The following is a 19,701-nucleotide window of genomic DNA, read 5'->3' on the forward strand; positions in this document are numbered from 1 at the left end:
CTTCCGTGCCTTGTGCCTTCCTCCATGTTCGAGGCCGGCAGCACAGCATCTTCAGTCTCCGTCACTCTGCTTACCTGACCGAGCCTCCTGTGGCCCTCCTATGGTGATCCTTGTGATTATATCAGGCGCACCTGGTCAGTCCAAGACATTCTCTCCATCTCAAGCTCCTGAGCTTGGCCACATCTGCAAGTCCCTTTTGTCACATAAGGTAGTCCAGGGATTGGATACAGACGTCATGGTGAGAAGATTACTCAGCCACTAAGAAGGATAAGCCACATGGAAGAGTCCAGAGGAGAGAGCCATGGAGACAGAGGAGTGTGAAGAAGGGTGCGGAGGACAGGAGGAAGCCGCCGAAGGAGAAAGACAGCAGAAGGGTGGGACACGGGCATGGTTTCTATAGATTTCTAGTTGCAAAGGCAGAGGTAAGAGGTACTCTCCAGTGGAGAGGATGGCAGGTGCCACCCTCAGCCAGATCACACTGAGTATCCATAAAAGTGGGACACCACACACTAGTGCCCGGTCACTCTGCTTGGTGCAGCACCCGGCACCCCCAAGAAGTATGGTAGGAATGTGGGAATCTGTGGGGTTCCCAGACTCTTCAGGAGACTGTCATTGGTCAGGTTCGGGGACCTTGAAGTGGTGAGGGTTTCTGATGAGACATTCTGCGGAGGGGAGATTTGTTCTGAGCTGACTTAGGCAGTGAGACCAGGTCTGAGGACAAAGCCACAGGGAGGTGGAGTTGGTGTGGTGGGAGGCACGTCCTCAACCTCTCACCCACAAGACCACGGGTCTCCTTGTGGCAGATGGAGTCTGGTCCCAGGGAATGTCTGCTCAGGGGCTGGATGCCAAGGCTTGGGCTCTGGGGAGAAGACCCCACACTGAGTGGGACTAGGCAAGAAGCTTCTGACCTTGCAGACTCTCCGATTCTGAGGAGGATACAGGGGCTGAATAACTTACCAGGTGAAGCTAGGTGCTAGCTGTGCAAGCACAAATAAGTTACCTTTCCAGGCAGAAAAAACCAGCAAAATGAAGGTTTAGATGAGTTCAATGTTTTTTTTTTTTTTTTTTCTTTCTTTCTCTTTCTTGTCTCCTTTTTTTTTTAAATTTTTTTCTTAGTAGCAAAACCACTTATCTAAATTTTAAAAATGCTGTGATCATCCATACAAATAGTTTGAAGGAGCTGGGGGCCTGATGAAGCAGGAGGAAAGGACCCAGAGCCTTCGATTCTCTTCCCTCCACCTCTGTCACTCCTACAAAGCCCTGAAGACCATTTTGATCCTTGTAGGCTAAACTTTCCACGCTTATGTTAAAGACTAGCATGCTGGCAAGGCTAAAATAAAGAAGAGTCAAAGAATGCTCTTCTCAGGAAGGTTCCAGAAGGTTCCAGGTTTAGCAAGCTGGAAAGAGCATGCAGATGAAGGACAACAGGAAGGAAGGCTGCCTCGGAGTCAGAGCGTGACTCCGTGGTGATGTGTGACCTTGCTGACTTGGAACAACCCGGCTTCTGCAATCTTCATTGGTGCACACAGTCGACCATTCACTTGCTCCCTAGCTGGTGCAGTGATTCGCTGGGGTGGAAATTTGCAGGACACTCAATTTTCAAGGCTGTAGTTAACAAAATACCTACCCTGGGCTAGGACGGGAAACGCGAGAGCTGGCAGCCACCTGCTTCTGTGGCCCCCACGGATACACCATGACTAGTTTATTTTCCCTTCAGACGTTCCCTTCTAGACTGTAGTTATCTTAAACAAGACTACTAAAACAGTATCTGAAGCTGTTGCCAGGGCAACCTGACAAAGGACTTTGCCCTCAGCTACTGTACATGTAATCTGTCAAAGGCAGCAGGAGCAGAGGGAGAGGGAAGGGAGGGGATAGGTTGCCACTCCTGGTCCTGGGAAAAGATGTTAGAAGACCCTTTTGGTTAAACCAACTTCTAGAACAGAAAAGAAGTCCTGACCTGCACAATCAAAATTCACAAGTGTCAGGCTGGAAACGACAAGGGAGAAGCTTTCCACCTTTCTCTCCTGCTCTCTGCAGGTAGATAAAGGCCCCACCTGAGATCTGGAGGACAGTCACATCTAAGCTGCTTGAAGACCTGGAGCTCAAAGCATGCCCTGGAGGGGAGGGACTAGGCAAGAAGGACAGTAATTGAAGAGAGCAGTCGGAACACACGAGAGTGTACAGATACACACGTAGCCCAGAGCTCTTGACTCTCTGATAGCTCTTCTCTCACAAGTCATGACCTCCCATGACAGCAGCACATGTACTTAGGGGCTACAGAGACCAAGTGTGACCTGCTAGGTGTGAACAGAAAGACTGAGGCCCGTGAAAGTAACCTGTCAAGGCCACACAGCTGAGAAAGGGCAGAAGGAAGTGGGGAGCCCTGTTTGCTGCTTCCCCAGGGCTTTGCCACTTCTCTGGTGCCTTGATCCTGTGGACATCAGCTTACCCTGTATAACCGGCACCAGCTTTCAAAAGATGCTCCTTGGGATGTTGGGTATGAGATCCCTGGGCTTCCCTGCCCTTTAAGGAATGTCTCTGTTTGGATCTATGTTTATATGTCCGGAGGCCTCAGTTAAGATTATTTAAGGGAGTCATCTAGTAAAAAGAAGTTCGAAGGCCATCAGTCTACAGATAAGTCCATTCGATATTGTTGATGGTTATGCAACCTTGTCAGTACACTAAAACCACTAAATTGTATGCTTTAAAATGGTAAATTTTATTTTTAAAAACTATTTTGTTGTATGCTCATGGAAATGATAGTATAAAATTATATAATATTTATTTTTTATTTTATTTTGAGACGGTGAAGGTGCCGAGGCTGGCCTCTAACTTATAATTCTCCTGCCTCAGGCTGCTGAGATGCTGGGATTGCAGGTGTGCACCACCATGCCGGGGTAACTTATGTAATATTGATTTAAACCAGAATGATTCGCAGTGAGTTGTGCTTAGGGTCAGAACCAAATAGGAACAGAGCAGAGCAGTGCTGACCCAGAGGTCTTCACTGGCACACCCACCGTGCCCATACTCCCACCCCCAGGTCCTGGCTGGGAGATTCGGAGACCCTGGGCTGCTCCTTACCGAGTTGGTGCCGAGGATCTGCAGGTTGGGCTTCTCCGACTCTAGCAGCTTGGCCACCATCTTGAGGAAACTCTCCACAAAGAGGTTGATGCTCTGGCAATGGCAGGCCATGAGCAGCTGGTCCAGTGCCTCCATGGCGATGCACACGTACCTGGGGAGAGGGGCATGGTGGCCTTTACCGCGTCGCCTGCCCCGCCCCCCCTACTGCCTGGCTGGGCCAGTCCGTTATTAATGCAGTGAACTCCTGGCACCAGTCCAGGGAAGGAGACTCCACCACAGCCTGCCAGTGTTGGGGCGGCCATTCCAACCAGCACCTGCCCCGCCCAGAACTGCTGCAAGGGGGCCCTTAAAATGTCTGATGTCAGGTTCGTGTGTTGTCATATAATAAAGGATGAGGTCAAACATTTCTTCTTTATGTTTTGATCCAAATCATATTCTGAGTACCAGGCAGGTATTTTAAAATTCTTGATTAGCTACTTACTCTCTCTTTTGTGTGTGTGTGTATGTGTGTGTGTGTGTGTGCGCGTGTGTGTGTGTGTGTGTTTAACAAAGTTTGGGTAAACAGAAAGCACAGGAAGTAGGACTACAGGACAATTTCTGGAGCTAAAATACGATTCAGCTCCAGATGATGCCTGGTCCCACAATACTTCTGGTGGCAGCTGCCCAGTGTCAGACACTGTGTGGTCAAACTTGCCTCAGACACAAGCCAGCTTTGCAAATGCAAATGTATAAAGTTACAGTAGTCGTGGTGTCTTCTAAACTTTTTTTTAAAGGTATCAGATACCATTTCTTAGGTACCCTTGCACTAACTTCTATATCAAGCAACCATTAAGGAAAAAAAAAGTCCCTCTACTTTTTTCTTCGCATGTCCTTGGCTCTCTCTAGCTTTGCCCTTCAGAGAGGTCACAGTCACAGTCCAGGAAACCTTCTGTGCCTTGCAGACCTGGTCCTGGCATGTTGCAAGGGTGTTGTGGAGGCTAGAGAGACAGAGCCTGAGTCCTGCAAGGCTGGGGAAGTAGGCTGGTTTGGAGCCTTTGCAGAAGGGACTGGCTTTCCCTGCAGAGAAGTTGAAAGGTTGAGGCAGCCAACCATGGTAGGTAGGAAAGAAGGGCAAGCTCCCAGGAATCATCTCCACGTCTTTTTGTATGAAGCCATCTGCAGGCATCTCACCATTATTTTAGATTTAAATGAGGTAAATAAAGGAAGGGGTGGGGTGGGTGGGGTTAGGCAAGAGAAGAAATCAGAAGGCTTCCCAAACCCCAGAGCCTGGATTACTGCTTTTCCTTTTCCTGGTGGGGAGGGAGGGAGAAAAAGAAAAATTCCAGAATATCCTGATAAGAAAAAAAAACCTTCCTTTGCTAGGAAACAAAAACAAACAAACAAAAAACTTAAAAAGCTACTGACCAGGACTGGAAATTATTTTTAAATATTTTTTTTTAGTTGTTAATGGACCTTTATTTTATTTATTTATATGCGGTGCTGAGAATCGAACCCAGTGCCTCACACGTGCTAGGCACAAACCCAGCCCAGGACTGAATTTTGATGGGAAGTGTAAGTTATGGTAGAAGTAAAAGTGAAACACAAAGTAGTAATGAAGTACAAGGCCTAGTTCTTTGAACAGACGACCCTGTGTTCTCTAGCTCTGATTCCAATTCAAGGACGGCATGATTGTAACTTGAACTTTTCAAAGTATTTTAGAAAATTGGAATCCCCAACCCCATGTTCTCCATGCTTGTTCAATTTTATCATAACCTTTCCAAGCACGTGGAGTGTATTAGGCCTATGCTCTCAAAAGGAAAAGAGCTTGGGGTCCCAGGGGCTATGTCTACTCAGCGGAACCACGGTCAGAAGGTTACCATCTGCAGAGATCTGCTGGTGTTCTGGAAGGAGTCCAGAGCAGCAACAGGCCTGGGAGTCTGATCTGGCCTACTGAGTACTTGCGGCAGAGTGGGTTAGGAAGGCCAGCGTGGACTGCAGACCACAGCAGTCACTGACAACTAGCCCCCTCCTACAAGAGCTTCCCAGTAGGTGAGGCCAGCAGAGCTCCAAGGCTCTGGGATGGACTGGAGTTCATGGGCAGCAGGGGGACCCAGGGAAGGACACTTGACAGGCTACAGTAAGAGGAGGTTCAGGGTTGGGGACCACAGTCAAAGGTGGGCTAGAGTCACCAAGGCAGATACACAGGGGGTCTGATGCTTAGGAGAGAAGCAAGTGCCTTGAATCTCAGGAGAGGCGACTGGTTCCACTTGGACCATTGTGCTCAGTCAGGAGTGGATCTTGAAACGGGGGAGGCGTGGAGCTTCCAGGTCAGGAGGGATGGGGTCTCTAGTCTGGGAACCAAACTCAGATGGAGAGGAAAGACAGATCCAGGGCTAGGGACTGGGATCAGCAGGCAGGAAGAGAGGACATATTTAGTAGGGCCAGCCATTGCCCAAAAATCACCCAAAGGGCATTGGCCTTGACAAAGAACCTCTTATTCTGGGCAGTGTGAATGCCTTTGGTCAGCCCATTCTAAACAGCTCACTCTGGGTTTTCAAGCCCAGAGGTAAAGAAAGGGAATTGGCCTCAGCTAAGGGAGGGAAGGCTGGCCTTTCTCATCCAGTAGGGTCTGCAGTTTGCTTGTCTATAGGGTCAGCCATCCTCCCACCAACTTCAGGGTCCTCCTGGGCAGTGACCCTGGGTCATCTCTGAGACAGGGTCCTCAGATTGAAGTAGCCTAACCTTCCTTGGCCTCGGTGTCTCTGCCCCCAGGACGCAGCCCTGGGCTAGGTGACAGTTCTGGACACTGACATTGTTTGACATGGCATCCTGCATGCCATGGTCAATGCTCAGTGGTCATTGTGGACTGGCCCAAGGCTCACCCAGCACTGCTATTACCACCCCTGCTCCCCAGTTTCTAGGGTGTGTTCCAGCAGTTGGGTTGGGCTGGAAGGGACATGTACAGAGGAAAGAGAGAAATATAAGGAATGACATTTTTTTGCTGCTCTGCATATGGCTGCCGGCCCTCCTCCATGCTGATGAACATCTTGAAATTTACCCTGATCCTCTCTGCCCACACCTGCATGAACCAGGACACCCACGCTGCTGAATGGGGTGACGATGCAGGGAGGAGTGACCAGAAGAGGGTGGCTCTACCACGGGACCCACACCCCAGGTTCACACCCATTGTGTCAAACCATCAAGAGAGGCCCCTGCATGATGCCAGGGAGACACACAGTGCCTCCTGCTGTCTGCATCTGCCAGTGACAGAGATAAAGATGGGCGTGGGGTCTGGGAGGGAAAGACAGCAAGGCCAGGAGAGAGAACAAGAGATGAGCACTGACAGATTTTTCTTCTCCAAATGTTTATGATCAAAGCCCACGATGAAGCCTTCAGGCTTTAAATACCTAGATGCTGTAATGGCTATTTTTAACAGGACGATGCCAATTTTGAATTGCAACTCTAAGGGCAGTGGAAGGTTTCTAAGTGGCTCTGTTGGCTACCAGGCATTTTTGTTGGGAAAAATCACTGCAGAGGGGGGCAGGCAAAATCAGTATTAAATGTTTAATGTGACCACCGGCACACTGGTTTTAGGTTCAATCTAGGATAAAGTCATTTTTGCTTGCTTGTGTATACTCTACAATATGTCAAGGCCCTTTATATAATCAGCATGCAGAGTATTCATGCTCTTTTTATTGAGCATATAACCTAATTTTATTATATAAAATGATTATAGAGATGTATTAGTTTACATTCTGCTTTTACATCAGGGGTAGCTTGATTTAAAATTTTCCAGGGCTGGGGGCAGAGCTCAGTGGTAGAATGTGCTCGGCATGAACAACCCCCCAAACTTCCACACATGCAAAAGATTTGCTGGTGGTACCTGAGAATTCTGGACCTCAGCATACTGTTAGCCCCAGTGCAAACCATCTTACTCTAGTTCAGGGTTCCAACTTCCCCACAGGAGGAAGAAGCCTTGGAGGGCTGATGGGCAGTGGCAGGGAGTGCACCAGAAGGGTCCAGGTCAGGGAGAACCACAAAGACCCAGAGAACCAGGGGATCCTCAGCCAGTCTATCTGAAATTGGTTCTACAGCTGGCATGGTGGCCGTGGCTGTGTTAGGGGCAGGTTGTGGGAGAAGTCAGAAGTCAAGCTGAAGAACATGGATTTTATTCTAAAGGAACCAGGAAGGTATAGTTTTGGATCTGTATGTGAAGACCCCAAATGCACCACTCAAAATGAGTATTCTTAACATATTGGTATATTTGTATTGAATTTTCTAGCCACGGAGATTTGTTGTGGATGTTTGTTTTTTAACTTGATTATTCTTCGAATATAATTATGTGGTCTATTTTTCACTCACTTGAGGCATTTTTCATATTAAAAAAGGTAAGCATCACCAGAGACACCATTTTCATTGACTCGATAACATTTTATCAAATAACATACACCATAATTTACTGAACTCTTCTCTTGATGGATACTTAAGTTATTTCTATTATTATATTATTATTATTATAAAATATTATGTTATTATTATTATATTATTATTATTAAAATATTATATTATTATTATTTTTTTTTAAAAAAACACCATAATGAACATCTCCACGGTAAAGATAGGTTGTATTTAAGATCAATTCCTTGGGAATAGTGAATAAAAGGGAACTTCTAGGTCCAAGGGTGTAGGTGTTTGTGAAACTCTTGATACATATTTCAGAATTAATTTCTAGAAAGGTTCAACCAGTTGTAACTCTTCCTAGGAATTGTGCCATTTGCTGGTTAGTACTGGACATTATTTAGTTTTTTGTTAATTTGATAGATGGTATCTTAGTATTTCAAACCTCATCTTTGATCACAAGTTTGTTGAATATTATTTCATTTTTGTAACAAGTTCTAGCTTCCCTTCTGCAAAATGCTTATTTATGACCTTTGCCTCAAACCTTTTAGTGTCTCAACCTTCCTAGTCCACCCCAAGTTATTTGTTATACACTACTTGTGTATGTTTGAATTTTTGTCTTATTTTCAATTTTTTTTTAGCTGTCAATGGACTGTTATTTTATTTATTTATATGTGATGCTGAGAATCAAACCCAGTGCCTGATATATGTGAGGCAAGTGCTCTACCACTGAGCCACAACCCCAGCTCTTACTTTTTAAATGATATTTATTTTTGATGTTTGCTTTTAAAATTTTTATTTTTTTCTCTTTTAACATCAAAATATTTAAAATTTTAAAGAGTTAAATCTATTAACTAGTCATTTTCTTTAAGGTTTCTTCTCTCTTCTAAAGACAGAAAGTCCTTCCCTCTCAGAAGATGGATAAATAGTTCACTTAAGTGTATTTCTTTCCCTTTTTTTTTTTCTTTTTTTCTTTTTGGTACTGGGGATTGAACCCAGGGCCCTTTACCACTGAGATACATCCTCAGCCCTTTCGTTTTTATTTTGAGACAGGGTCTCACTAAGTTGCTGAGGCTGGCCTTGAACTTGCAATCCTCCTGCCTCGGCCTCCCAAGTCTCTGGGATAGAGATGTGGTCCACTGTGCCAGGCTCACTTAGTGTATTTCTCATAGACAGTTTGCCCCAACCCTGCCTTCTCACTAGACCATGGATGGCTCCCCCTGACTTCTGAAAACTGTAAGTTGGGTAAGGTGGGTAGATTTGATGAGAGCAGCCCTGTGTCCTGGGTTGGGTAATTCCTCAGTGCCCCTGATGTGTGGGAGAGCTTTAGTGTAGAGACCTGGGCCTCAATGGATACCCAAAGAGGTGCTTGAAGGAACCAACACCACCTCTCCCAAATCATGGCACAGGCACCCAGTTTCATCCTGCTGTGGGAAGAGCGCATGGAATCCACCCTCGATTCAAGTTCCATGTTCTGTCTGTCCAATAATCCCGTCTACTGGATTTTCTTAAAATGACATATATTGTTTTCCGCTAATGATATAACAGTTTCTGGTCAACTCCCTCCATCCTACAGTACTTACCCATATCGATGACGACCCACATCACGGATGAGCCTCTCAGAGAGGTAGGCACCGATCCGGTCTAGCTTTTCTGGAGCGGAGAGGGCATAGAAGGTAAGCTTCTCCATGTTGGTCTTCACCAGGCCATCCTGGAAAAGATGGTTCAAGATCATCATGGCCGGGTTAGGGCGGAAGGGTTCAGGTCTGGAGGTAGATGTAATTCAACCTACTCAACATTCATAGTGCCTATTGTGCATCTGCCAGACAACAGGCCAGGTGTCAGGGACACAGAGACAATTAGGACACAGTTCCTGCCCTCCAGGTATTCACAATCTAGCCCCATGTCTGCTAGCTACAAATAAGAATAGTGAGTGACAGAAATATAAATGTGTGTGCACGTATATACATGTGCGTATGCACATACATGCATGAATGTACGTGTGTGTTGGATGAGTGCAAAAATGAATGACAAGGTCTCATTAAACATGACTCAGAATTAAAATGTGCTAGGCCTCTACCACCAAGACATAAAGAAGGCAGCTCTTTATTCTCACAGAAGTCTCCAGAGGAGGCTAGAAATGTGATCCTCCAACCACCCATCCAGAAGAGCCATTGATTCCCAGAGCAACTCAAGTACATCAAATCCTGACATTTCTTAGACCACAGCCCATAAGGCAGCCCGATGCGTGGAGTGGCAGCTTGGAAGCCAAGAAGCAGGGCTTCCTGTGGGTGCACACCCGACCCCTGGCATATCTGGACAGAGTGGGGCAGAGACATGGGGCCCCCAGCCATAGTGCAAGATGGGGGAGTGCTCCTGCTAAGCTGAGAGGAGAAAATTCCCAGAAGGGCTGGTGGCTCCAGGGACCATCTCCCAGACAGAAGTGAGAAGTGTCTCCCACCAAACGAACTTTAGCTGCCTTCTGCACATTCTGACTTCGGAGCACTCCAAATCCAGGGTCCTTCCTGTCCCCGCAGCCTCCACCCTTCCCTCCATGTTTCTCAGCTGGTGTGGGGAGGTCCAGTGGCCAGGCAGGCCATGCTCCCTCCTTCCCCATGCAGTCTCCCGCAGAGGCCCTGCCTGGCTGGGAAGAGCTGCAGTGCCTGCCAGAGACGTGACCCACCTCTGGATCCTCAGGGAAGATGTTGTCAACCAGCCTTTTGTACCTGGGGCGAAGGGCGCCACAGCAGCCACACACACCTGGGCAGGAAGGAGAAAAACCCGTGAGTGAAGCCTCCTGGTCTGACTGAGGACTGGGCGCCAGGGCCAGGCCTGACAAACTGAATCCTGGCTAGAAGCAGAGGGCTCTGTCCCTCTACCTCCCCATCCCCACCTGCCAGGACATTGGCCACTCTGTGCCATGTCCTTCCTGGGGGATCAAGCAGGGTGGACTATGCAGGGATGAAGCCAGGACACAGAGGAACACTTGGAGGGGTGAGACCTGGGGAGGGGTGAGAGGTCACATAAAGGTCAGGAGCCCCCCCCCCACTGTCAAACACACACACACACACACACACACACACACACACACACCACGGGATGTGTATTTCTAGGGACAGACTATACAAGTGCCTCCTTGCAGCCTCAGAAATCTAACCAGGTGTCCTGGGAAGATGGATACAGCCTGCAGGTCTCGCTGCTCCTCTCTAGAGCCCCCCTGTGCTCCCAGCTGCCTCTATTCTCTATGTCTCCGTCTCCCACCGTCCTCTCTCCTGCCGCCATTTCCACTGTGGAAGGCCACGTGAAACTGTGATAGATCAATTATTAACATTTGAAAATGCATCCTTAATGCAGTGCGACTGTGGTATTGGGAACTACAGCACTTGAGAGAGGCTGGGGCCCAGAGGGCCACCCAGCGCGTGGTTCTCAAAGGCCAGCCCCGCGGAGGGCTCATCAATCTGTGGCAAAATGAAAAACTAACAACGTGGCATGTTTTCGTGAAGCTAAACTTATTCCATTGAGAAGACCAAGGTGACTTCCTTCTTGAGGTTCCGCACCGGGAAGCGTTAGGAAATCAAGGATAAAATGAGCTTTGGCAAAGTAACCCCAGGTTCTGCTGCACATGTTGAGTCAAAGAGGAAATCCGAACAACCGGGTATCACGGCCTTCGCCAACCTCTGCCCATGCAGTAACCTCTTCCTCGCCACCCCAGCAGCGAGGAGGCAGGGGGAGGGGGCTGTCGGGGAAGGGGCCTGAGGGCCTGGGAAGGTCTGCACCCCCCCAAGAAAAATAAGCACCCCTTCATTCCACCAATTAAAGATGAATTCTGCTTGTACAAGTGTTCTACTTGACATGCAAATGTGCCCTGGGGAGATTAAGACTGTGGGTCATTGAGAAAAGAATGAATTCCTTCAGGGGGAATTACTGCCACACAAAGAGCCCCACACAGGCAGAAGCCGCTTCCTGGTTCTGGTGGGGAGGGACGGGGGGGGGGGGGGGGGGGGGGGGGGGGGCCACGCTGTCTACGGGGACAGAGCCAGAATCTGGGTTCTAGGGTTGATCTGGGTGTGAGGGAATGGGGGTGTCCTTGGATAAGCCCAGGGGCACCCAGAGACAGGGCATCAGGTGACTGACCTCTGGACATGGGGTAACTGGTTTGTGACCCCAGCCCCCATGCGCACAGGGAAAGCTGTGTGGTCTTCAGCTTCCATCCCAGGCTGACCTCTAGGTTTGGCCTGGCATCTTTTCCCCCCACTCCGCCCCTCTCTGGGAGAAGGCATCAGGGCTCCGGCTGGTTGGCACCAGGGTTATTTCTCATGACAGGGCAGCTCCTGAGGGGCTTGTTGGACTGTGCAGTGGCCATGCTTATCCTCTGCTCAGTAGGGCTCTCAGGATGCTTTTTCCCAGATGCCCAGGAAGAACTTTCATCAACGTGTTTACTCCCAACAACACCATGTGGTGATAGTATTTTCATCCCCACTTTATAGAAGAGGAAACTGAAGTATTTAAAGGTTAAATTACCCGACAATGGCCACACAACTCAAACGAACGGCAGCCCAGGATCTGAATTCTAAAAATCAAGCCTCAGAGGCTGTGTGATTACCCACCATACCTGGGAAGAATGGGTCACGTTTTCTCAGAGCCAGGAAAACACCAGGCACATATGCAAAGATAGGACCACAGGGCAACGCACTGCCAGGTCAGCAGGGATCTTGTTAAAAGGCAATTCCAATCCCGCAGCTTTGGATTAGGGCTCCAAACTCTGTGTTTCCACGGAGCACCAGGTGATGCCAATGCCCCTGGTCAGCAACCACACTTGGTGTCTGCAGAGGACTGGTGAACAGTGAATATGGATTTGGGCTCAGGGTTCAGACAGGCTTAGGCTGAAATCCCAGATCTTTAAATTTTTTACTGTATGACTTTGAATAAATTACTTAACCTAAGTCCAAACACACACACACACTCACACATACGTATATACAAATGTATATGTGTATGTACATGTATGTGTATGTATGTGTATATATATACATATACATATACATATATATACATATACATATATATATATATTTGAAGATGATAATGGTTTCTGCCCAGGAGTTACATGAGCTAATGAATCCCACTGCCTCCTCTCTATTCCCAACTCCCTTGAAAAAAGACATGGAGGACAAGGCTGGGCTCCGACTAATTGCCTAAATTTTCCCATATATTCTACTGTGCACTATAACTATACATAATGGTGGGGGACTTGCCTTCATTTGAATAGGGTGCTCCAAGAGCTTCCTGAGTAGTAGGTGACAGTGACGATCTATCTAGAGGTAGCTGGGAAGATGGGACCAAGGAATGCCAGGATTTCAGGCAGAGACAGGGGTGAGTGAATGGCCCAAGGCTGGGGGTGGGAAGTCTGGGTGGAGAGAGGACAGCAGGACAGGGAGGGACAGAAGCAGCAGACCTGAGTGGTCCCAAGAGGAACAAGAGGAAGAAGGCAGGAAGGTCGCCTGGGTTTTCCATAGGACACCTAGGGAAGAGCAGGTCTCCTGCAAAATGCAGGAAACAGCAGTGGCTGGAGTTGGGGGAGGTGAACACCTAGATGGGACCATCCAGCCGGCAGTTGGTGAGGACAGCAAAGGCTCCTGAGAAAGAACAGGCTGAAGCCCTGGAGGTCATCATGCGCTGGATATGACCCACTGTGCTGTGGGCGAGATCAACTGCTCAGGGACCCAGGGAGGGAGGACCTGACCTATTCCTCCAAGTTTCCCCTCCAATCATTTTCTGTAGAACATTTCATCTTTCTTTCTCTCATTTCTCTTCTTCCTTGAGCTTCTCTAAGCTGAGACACCTGGAGTCAAGCCAAAGAAAATAATTTCTAACAATAGAACCTTCAAGAAATTTGGGTGTCGGGTTTTTACACGAGAAGTACACAAGTGTTGGCAGATGATCCTGCTCTGTTGGGCTCTGGAGTTTTGCTTGTTCGCTTTTTGTTTTTAATCCTTTATAAACCCAGTTTTGAGAAAAAATAAGGTAGGGAGGCAAAATTAATAGCCTGGCTTAGGAGGAAAAAGCACAGAAAAAGCAATAGTTTTGTTTGTTTTAAGTAGTTCCCCAAAGGCTGAATTTTGAAAGTGGCTGTCCTGGGTATGGGCAAAGCCAGGCAGTGAATTCCCAAGTGGGGGAGGGAAACACCAGAAGACTCCCTGGGGAGAAGGAACCCGAGCTGATACTGACCATCCTATCTGCTCCACTTCAGGAAGAGAGAAATCACAGAGCTAAAGACATTTTCTGGAATCTCGGCCAGAGGGCAGACAGCCTGCACTTCCTGGGTAGGTAATTGGACCCAAAATGTGGGAGATAAAGATAAGGCAGCGCTGGGGAGGGCTTTGGTCAGGTGCAAAGGTGCCCCCCCTCCGGGAGCCAGAGCAGCTCCCAAGGTGCTGGGAACCCAGGTGCCCCTAGAAAGCTTCCAGCTCTAAGGGAATTCAGAGTAGTCGCCATCTAGCTAGGAAACTACAACAACAAAGAATAGAGCACATTAAGACAAAACTGAAGACAGTTGATTGTAAGAGTGTTTAATAATATGCTTTTATATCCTACTTCTGAGGGCAATTATTCTTAGTGCCAGCCCGTAGAAGAAGGTAGAGTTTCTCTCACAGCCACATGCCCATAGGGAGCCATTTAATTCTGAGCCATTTTATTTGGAGGCGAGATTCACTCTCTACCAGGGTCCTCTCACCCCCCGGGGATGGTGTCTGGCAGATCTAAGCACTTTACACCAAGGGCTGATTTACAAAGGATCCCCTCGGATCTGTAGTACGCAATTTGTTTATTTTTGAGTAGGGGTCCTGCTATGGTGCCCAGGCGGGCCTCAAACTCTTGGGCTCAAGGGATCCTCCAGTCTCGCCTCCCAAGTAGCTGGGACTACAGGCCACACCACTGCACCTGGCTTTACCTATTCTTAAGGAAAAGTGATACGGGCAACTTCACTGATATGAAGCGGCAATGGTTACTGAAAAACCAAGTCACCAACAGAATGTTCAACGTCAGGGGCTTCAAACCCTATGACCTGTCCAAGTCCCCGGCCCTCCTGCTCCTGTCATTTGGCTCATTCTGCCCCTGCTTAGCGCCCATGCACCAAACATCCCCTTCCAGCATGCTCTTCCCAGTGTTGCGAAGGCAGGGAAGGCCCGTGGGAGGCTCTCCAGCGGGCGCGGGGCAGTGCTCGCGGAGGCTGCGGGGAGAGCTCCGAACTCGGGGCGTGGCTCCCCGGGATGGAGGCTGTGGAGACACGCGTTGCCTGCGGGCAGCCGGGACTCGGGCTCCTTCTGCCGCAGCACTGGATGCCCCGATGCCCTTCAGACTTGCCCATTGGTCCTGAGGAGCGGCAGAGGTGTCTGAAATGCCCTTCTGTGACTGCGCAGCCAGGGCGGGAAGGCCTGGCCCGGCTCCGGGCTACCCCGCAGGCGGCAGTGGGTCACACCCCTGCTGCCAGCCTGGACTCGCCTCTCGCCTGCCCGGCCAGGGCCAGCGACGTCCTGGATTCCAGTGCAGGGCAGGAATTGCTTGCCTGATTCCGAGTCCTTGACACATCTGTCCCCATGGTCAGACCTGCTCACCACCCGGGGTGAATGGAGGTTTGAAACAAAGTCTCAACACTAGACACAGTGTACTTTTAAAAACTTAGGCCTCCTCCCTGAGACTTCCCATCACCAACCCCTATCATGGGCCAGGCCCACTGAGGTACGGGGTGGGTCCCGCTGGATGCCTTCCTCTCCTTCATCACTGCCTGACATCTCCCTTGGGAGATCTTTAGTATCTAAAAAAAAGTCTCAGGCTTTACCCCTGTGCCGTGCCAAGCACTAGGCCAAGCACTTGACCAATATTTCATATAATACTTGTCATAACCCCCGAAAGTAAGCACTATATTCTCATTCCACAGATAAAGAGGCAGGATCAGAGAGGTTAAGGGCCCTGTCCAAGGTCAAACAGCATGTGCCTTTCTGCCATGAGGCTCCCTTAATTCTCCCGTTACTTCCCCGTTCCCAGTACATCCCCAACGACTTCTCAAGTTCAGTCCATGCTTTCCTTTGCCACCATCGCGGTTGGAAACCTCCTTGGTGGCATCTGACACTAGGCCTGTAAATCTGGCCATCTTGCTTCAATCCATTCTCTATGTAGCTTTAAGGCAAATCTTTGATTTGGTTAGCTTCACAGTCAAGCAGTTAGTGTGGCTCCCTCCTACGTTAAAGTGTCAACACTGTCACTTAGTATTTAACAAGCTACGCCCACCAACGGTGGGCAGTCGCTGCACCCCGTAGCCCTTTCTCCTCCGGCCCAGGCTCTGCCTCCCGGAGCGGCGCGGTCCAATAGGGGCCACAGCAGAGACCGGAGGGAGAAAGGCCGGAGGTCCCAGGAGGGGCGGCCCGTGCGGGGCGTGCAGCCTGGGGCCCCGCGCTGTGGACTAGGGTGCTCAGGGGGCAGCGGCCGGGCACGCACGGGGGCAGAGCGAGAGCCCAGGTCCGGGGTGGGTCCTGGTCCCTGCGGCGACGCCCTGGGAGCCCGTTCCGGCAGCTCCAGCGGGGCCCAGGCTCCTCCAGCAGCGCGGATCCGCGCACCTCCGCGCTCGCCTGGCGCGCTCCGCTCCCGCCCTGCGCAGGCCGCGCCCTTTCAGCTCCTCTTTCCTCCTGGCCTCTGCCCTCCCGCCCCGTGCAGGATCCCGCGCCCAGCGGGGCAGGCGGAAGGCCCGCAGGGCGGGTGGTCTCACCTGCCTTTGATCAGCGTGAGACCCGGGGAAGTCACCACCTCCAGGCGCTCGGTTTCCTCTTTATAAACATCAACTCCATTATCCCCATTCACCCAGAAAAATGCCTTTTTGCTCAAAATAGTTCATATTTATTTCTTATCTTTACGATCTCCTTGTAAAGACAAGGGCTGGACCTAGTCGTTCCTACCAAAGCAAAGGGAATTCTTTTAAACGATCCGCAACAAAGTCTAACCCAGGGCCCTGGCACAGGCGCCCCTTTCAAATGAATTGGAGGAAATGGAACACAGTTCAGAGAGAAAGGTGTGTCCCCCTGCATCCAGTGTCTCCCGGGAGGGCCAGGCCGGCCTTGTGCTCAGCTGACATTAATTAAACTCTAGCAGTTGCCCTGGAGTGGCTGAGTGGTAGGGGGGACAGGAGGAGGTTCAACTTGAAGGCTCTGCCACCAAAGAACTTACTCTCAAGTTGGGGACATGGGACTCGCAATTTAAATTTGATGATGGGTCACGATGAGCCCAAGGAGTCCATAAAAGTGAAGAAATTCCTGAGTCGGATGAGTCTAGAAAGGCTTCCTGAAAGAGGTGAGGCCTGACTGGATCCTTAAGGGTGGAGGCGCCCGGGGAGTGCTGGGGAACGTGTAGGAAAACCGAAGAGGTCCCCTCCTCTGTTTCTCTCCTTTCTTTTGCTTCCATTTTCAAAAGGAATACATGCTCATGGGGACAAATTTGTAAAATAAGGGGGGAAATGAATATAAATATCACCGTATTCAGAGACAACTACTAAAACTGTAATGTGTTCACTCTAAATTGTGTTTGTTTATGCATATTTCTAAAAAAAATTACCTTCTTATTAGATATATTTCAAGCTCCATTTTTTTTTTTCTTTTGTGGTGCTGGAGTTGAACCCAGGACCTTAGCACATGCTGGACAAGTGTTAGCAAGTGCAAGCGCTGGGCCACACTCCCAGTCCACTTCAAAACCTTGTCTGAATGGTTACTTATTTCATCTTGGGAGAAACCCCAGTTTATTTAATTATTCTCTATTGTTTCCAATTGTTCATCATTCAGAGTGAGGCAATCACTTGCCCTTGGTAACTGAAGCCCAGAATCCCACCAGAGCCTGGTTTTGTTTTACTGGTGATAAGGAAATCACAGGGTGCTGCGTGGCTGTAGGACTGGGGTGCCTCAGAGAGGAATGTCCACAGGGACCAGGACCTGGGGAAGATTCTGGATAGAAGAGACCAAGAGGAGGTGCTGTGGAAAATGACACAGGGGGAGGAGGCAGGGCCTGGGTTTCTAGACAGATCTTACTGAAAGTGGAATTAAAAAGCAGCTGAATTCTCCCTGGGGAGGCAGACAAACCAGCAGCCGTCAGGAGCCTGACCTTTCCACACTCCACAGCTTCCAAAGCTCACCGCTTTCCGGCCAGTCTCAGTTCATCTGATTGCCACCTTAATTGAGGATGGGAATTTAAAAAGAGAGAAACATGTCTGATTGATTTAATGCCAGGCCTTGAGTCTTTATTAACTGTAGGCTTCCTTAGGCTTTGGTATCACTTTTCAAGCAAATAACAGATAAAAATAAACAGAATCTTTTCCCATGCACTGTCTCTTAGGACCACTAACAATAGGAAACATTTATCTCAACCACGTTCAAGTGCCAGGCTGTCTGGCTTCAACCCCCAGCCCCAGCTCTCCATGCTGAACAAACCGAGGCAAGCGATGTGCCTTGGCCTACTTATCTACAAAATGGGACTAAGGGAATGACTTCACAGGGTTGTGGCAGAGACTGGGCAACCTGACACAAAGTTCTTAGAACTGTCCCTGGCCATGACAAGTTCTCAGTGACTGCTAGCTTGCTTCATCATCACACCACAAGGGTAATTCATTATTGGTAAGATTTCTTTCCCACTCTAGGAGAAACGAGGCAGGGTAGAATAAAATGGAATAATAGAACAAGAAGGCCCTGCGGTCTTTCACCTGAGCTTGAAGTGTGGGGCACAAACAGTTGTTAAGAAAGCCACGTCCAAATCCAAATAGACCCAGCATCGCCTCTTACATGCCCAAGGACAAAGAGTGGGGAAAGGGTGTCATGGTGACCAGCAGCAGCAGTGGACATATTCTTTTTCTTTTCTTTTTAAAAATATTTCTTTAGTTGTAGCTGGACACAATACCTTTATTTTTAATTTATTTTTAGGTGGTGCTGAGGATCGAACCCAGTGCCTCACAGGCGCTAGGCAAGCGCTCCACCACTGAGCCACCACCCCAGCCCCAGCAGTGGACGGACATGTTCTGAGCTTGTCTGTGCCAGGTACTTTGCATGCTTTCGCTAATCTCCACAGAACGTCTCTGACATTGATCAACTTATCCTCCTTTTACAGATGGCACCAGACCTAGGCTCTTCTCCATGATGTGGACTTGTAGAAATGACAGAACTGAGAGGTCTCTGCCTGCAAACACCTCATACTGTTGTTAGGTAAAAACAGAAATGGAAATATATTCAACAGAAATACAGAACATATCATCAGGATCCTACGAATTAAATGTTACACATGCACAGAGCAGGGTTGCTGAGGAAACTAGAGATGGGATGGGAAAGTGTCAGAGGAGACTAATTTTGAACATTATTAAAAAAGAAGAATTCCATTGTATTGAAAGAAAAAGATGGCTTTCCATGGAGAGGGCAGAAGACGAAAAACATTTCCTGAATGCATATTATCTTATGTGCCTAACTTGAACACTTAACATTAAAAAAAGAAATCCCATGAGGTTAGTTTTGTCACTATTCAGATGAGAGAAACCAAAGCTCAGAGAAGTTAATTAATTGACCAAAGAAATGTCATGCAGGGATCAAGGAACAGAGCCAGGGAGGCCCTCTGACCTCAGAGCACTGGTACCCGTACAGATCTGAAGTAAGAGTACATATATCAGAGAGGGGTATGAAGAAAATATGCTACCTGAATGGATTTCCAGGATGGATTACTTTTTTTTTTTTTTTTTTTAAGTCATCTATAACTGGTGAGATTTGAACCAGCTCTATAGATCATCCCAAGTTCCTTGTTCAGTGAACCACAACTAAATATGATATTAGCACTGGGGAGGCTGGATGAAGGGTATTTGGACCTCCCTATGCATTTCTTTGCAACAACTTAGAAATCTATATTTCAAAATAAAACATTTTTAAAAAGTTGTTTATTCTCCAACTCCATCCATTTACCTGCAAATGCCATAATTTTATTCTTCTTTATGGCTGAATAATATTCCATTGTGTATATATACCACAGTTTCTTTATCAATTCAACTGTTGAAGGGCATCGAGGTTGGTTCCACAATCCAGCTATTGTGAATTGAGCTGCTATAAACATTGATGTGGCTGTGTCACTATAGTTTGCTGATTTTAAGTCCTTTAGGTATATGCTGAGGAGTGGGATAGCTGAGTCAAATGGTGGGTCCATTCCAAGTTTTCTAGAATCTCCACACTGCTTTCC

General features: G+C 48.4%; 1 protein-coding gene across 3 annotated transcripts in view; it reads right to left on the bottom strand.

Moving 5' to 3' along the window:
• EFR3B (EFR3 homolog B) overlaps positions 1-19,701 on the bottom strand; it is an 80,124-nt gene that overhangs the window by 37,425 nt on the left and 22,998 nt on the right. For all 3 annotated transcript variants that reach the window (XM_079110586.1, XM_079110585.1, XM_079110584.1), the window contains exons 2-4: positions 10,142-10,218; positions 9,042-9,169; positions 3,082-3,232 (exon numbers count right to left, since the gene is read on the bottom strand). In XM_079110586.1, coding sequence (XP_078966712.1) covers positions 3,082-3,232; positions 9,042-9,169; positions 10,142-10,218 — 356 coding nt within the window. The remainder of the gene's footprint in view (positions 1-3,081; positions 3,233-9,041; positions 9,170-10,141; positions 10,219-19,701) is intronic.

Source organism: Sciurus vulgaris (genome assembly GCF_902686455.1).
Source record: "Sciurus vulgaris genome assembly, chromosome: 14".
Taxonomy (NCBI): domain Eukaryota; kingdom Metazoa; phylum Chordata; class Mammalia; order Rodentia; family Sciuridae; genus Sciurus; species Sciurus vulgaris.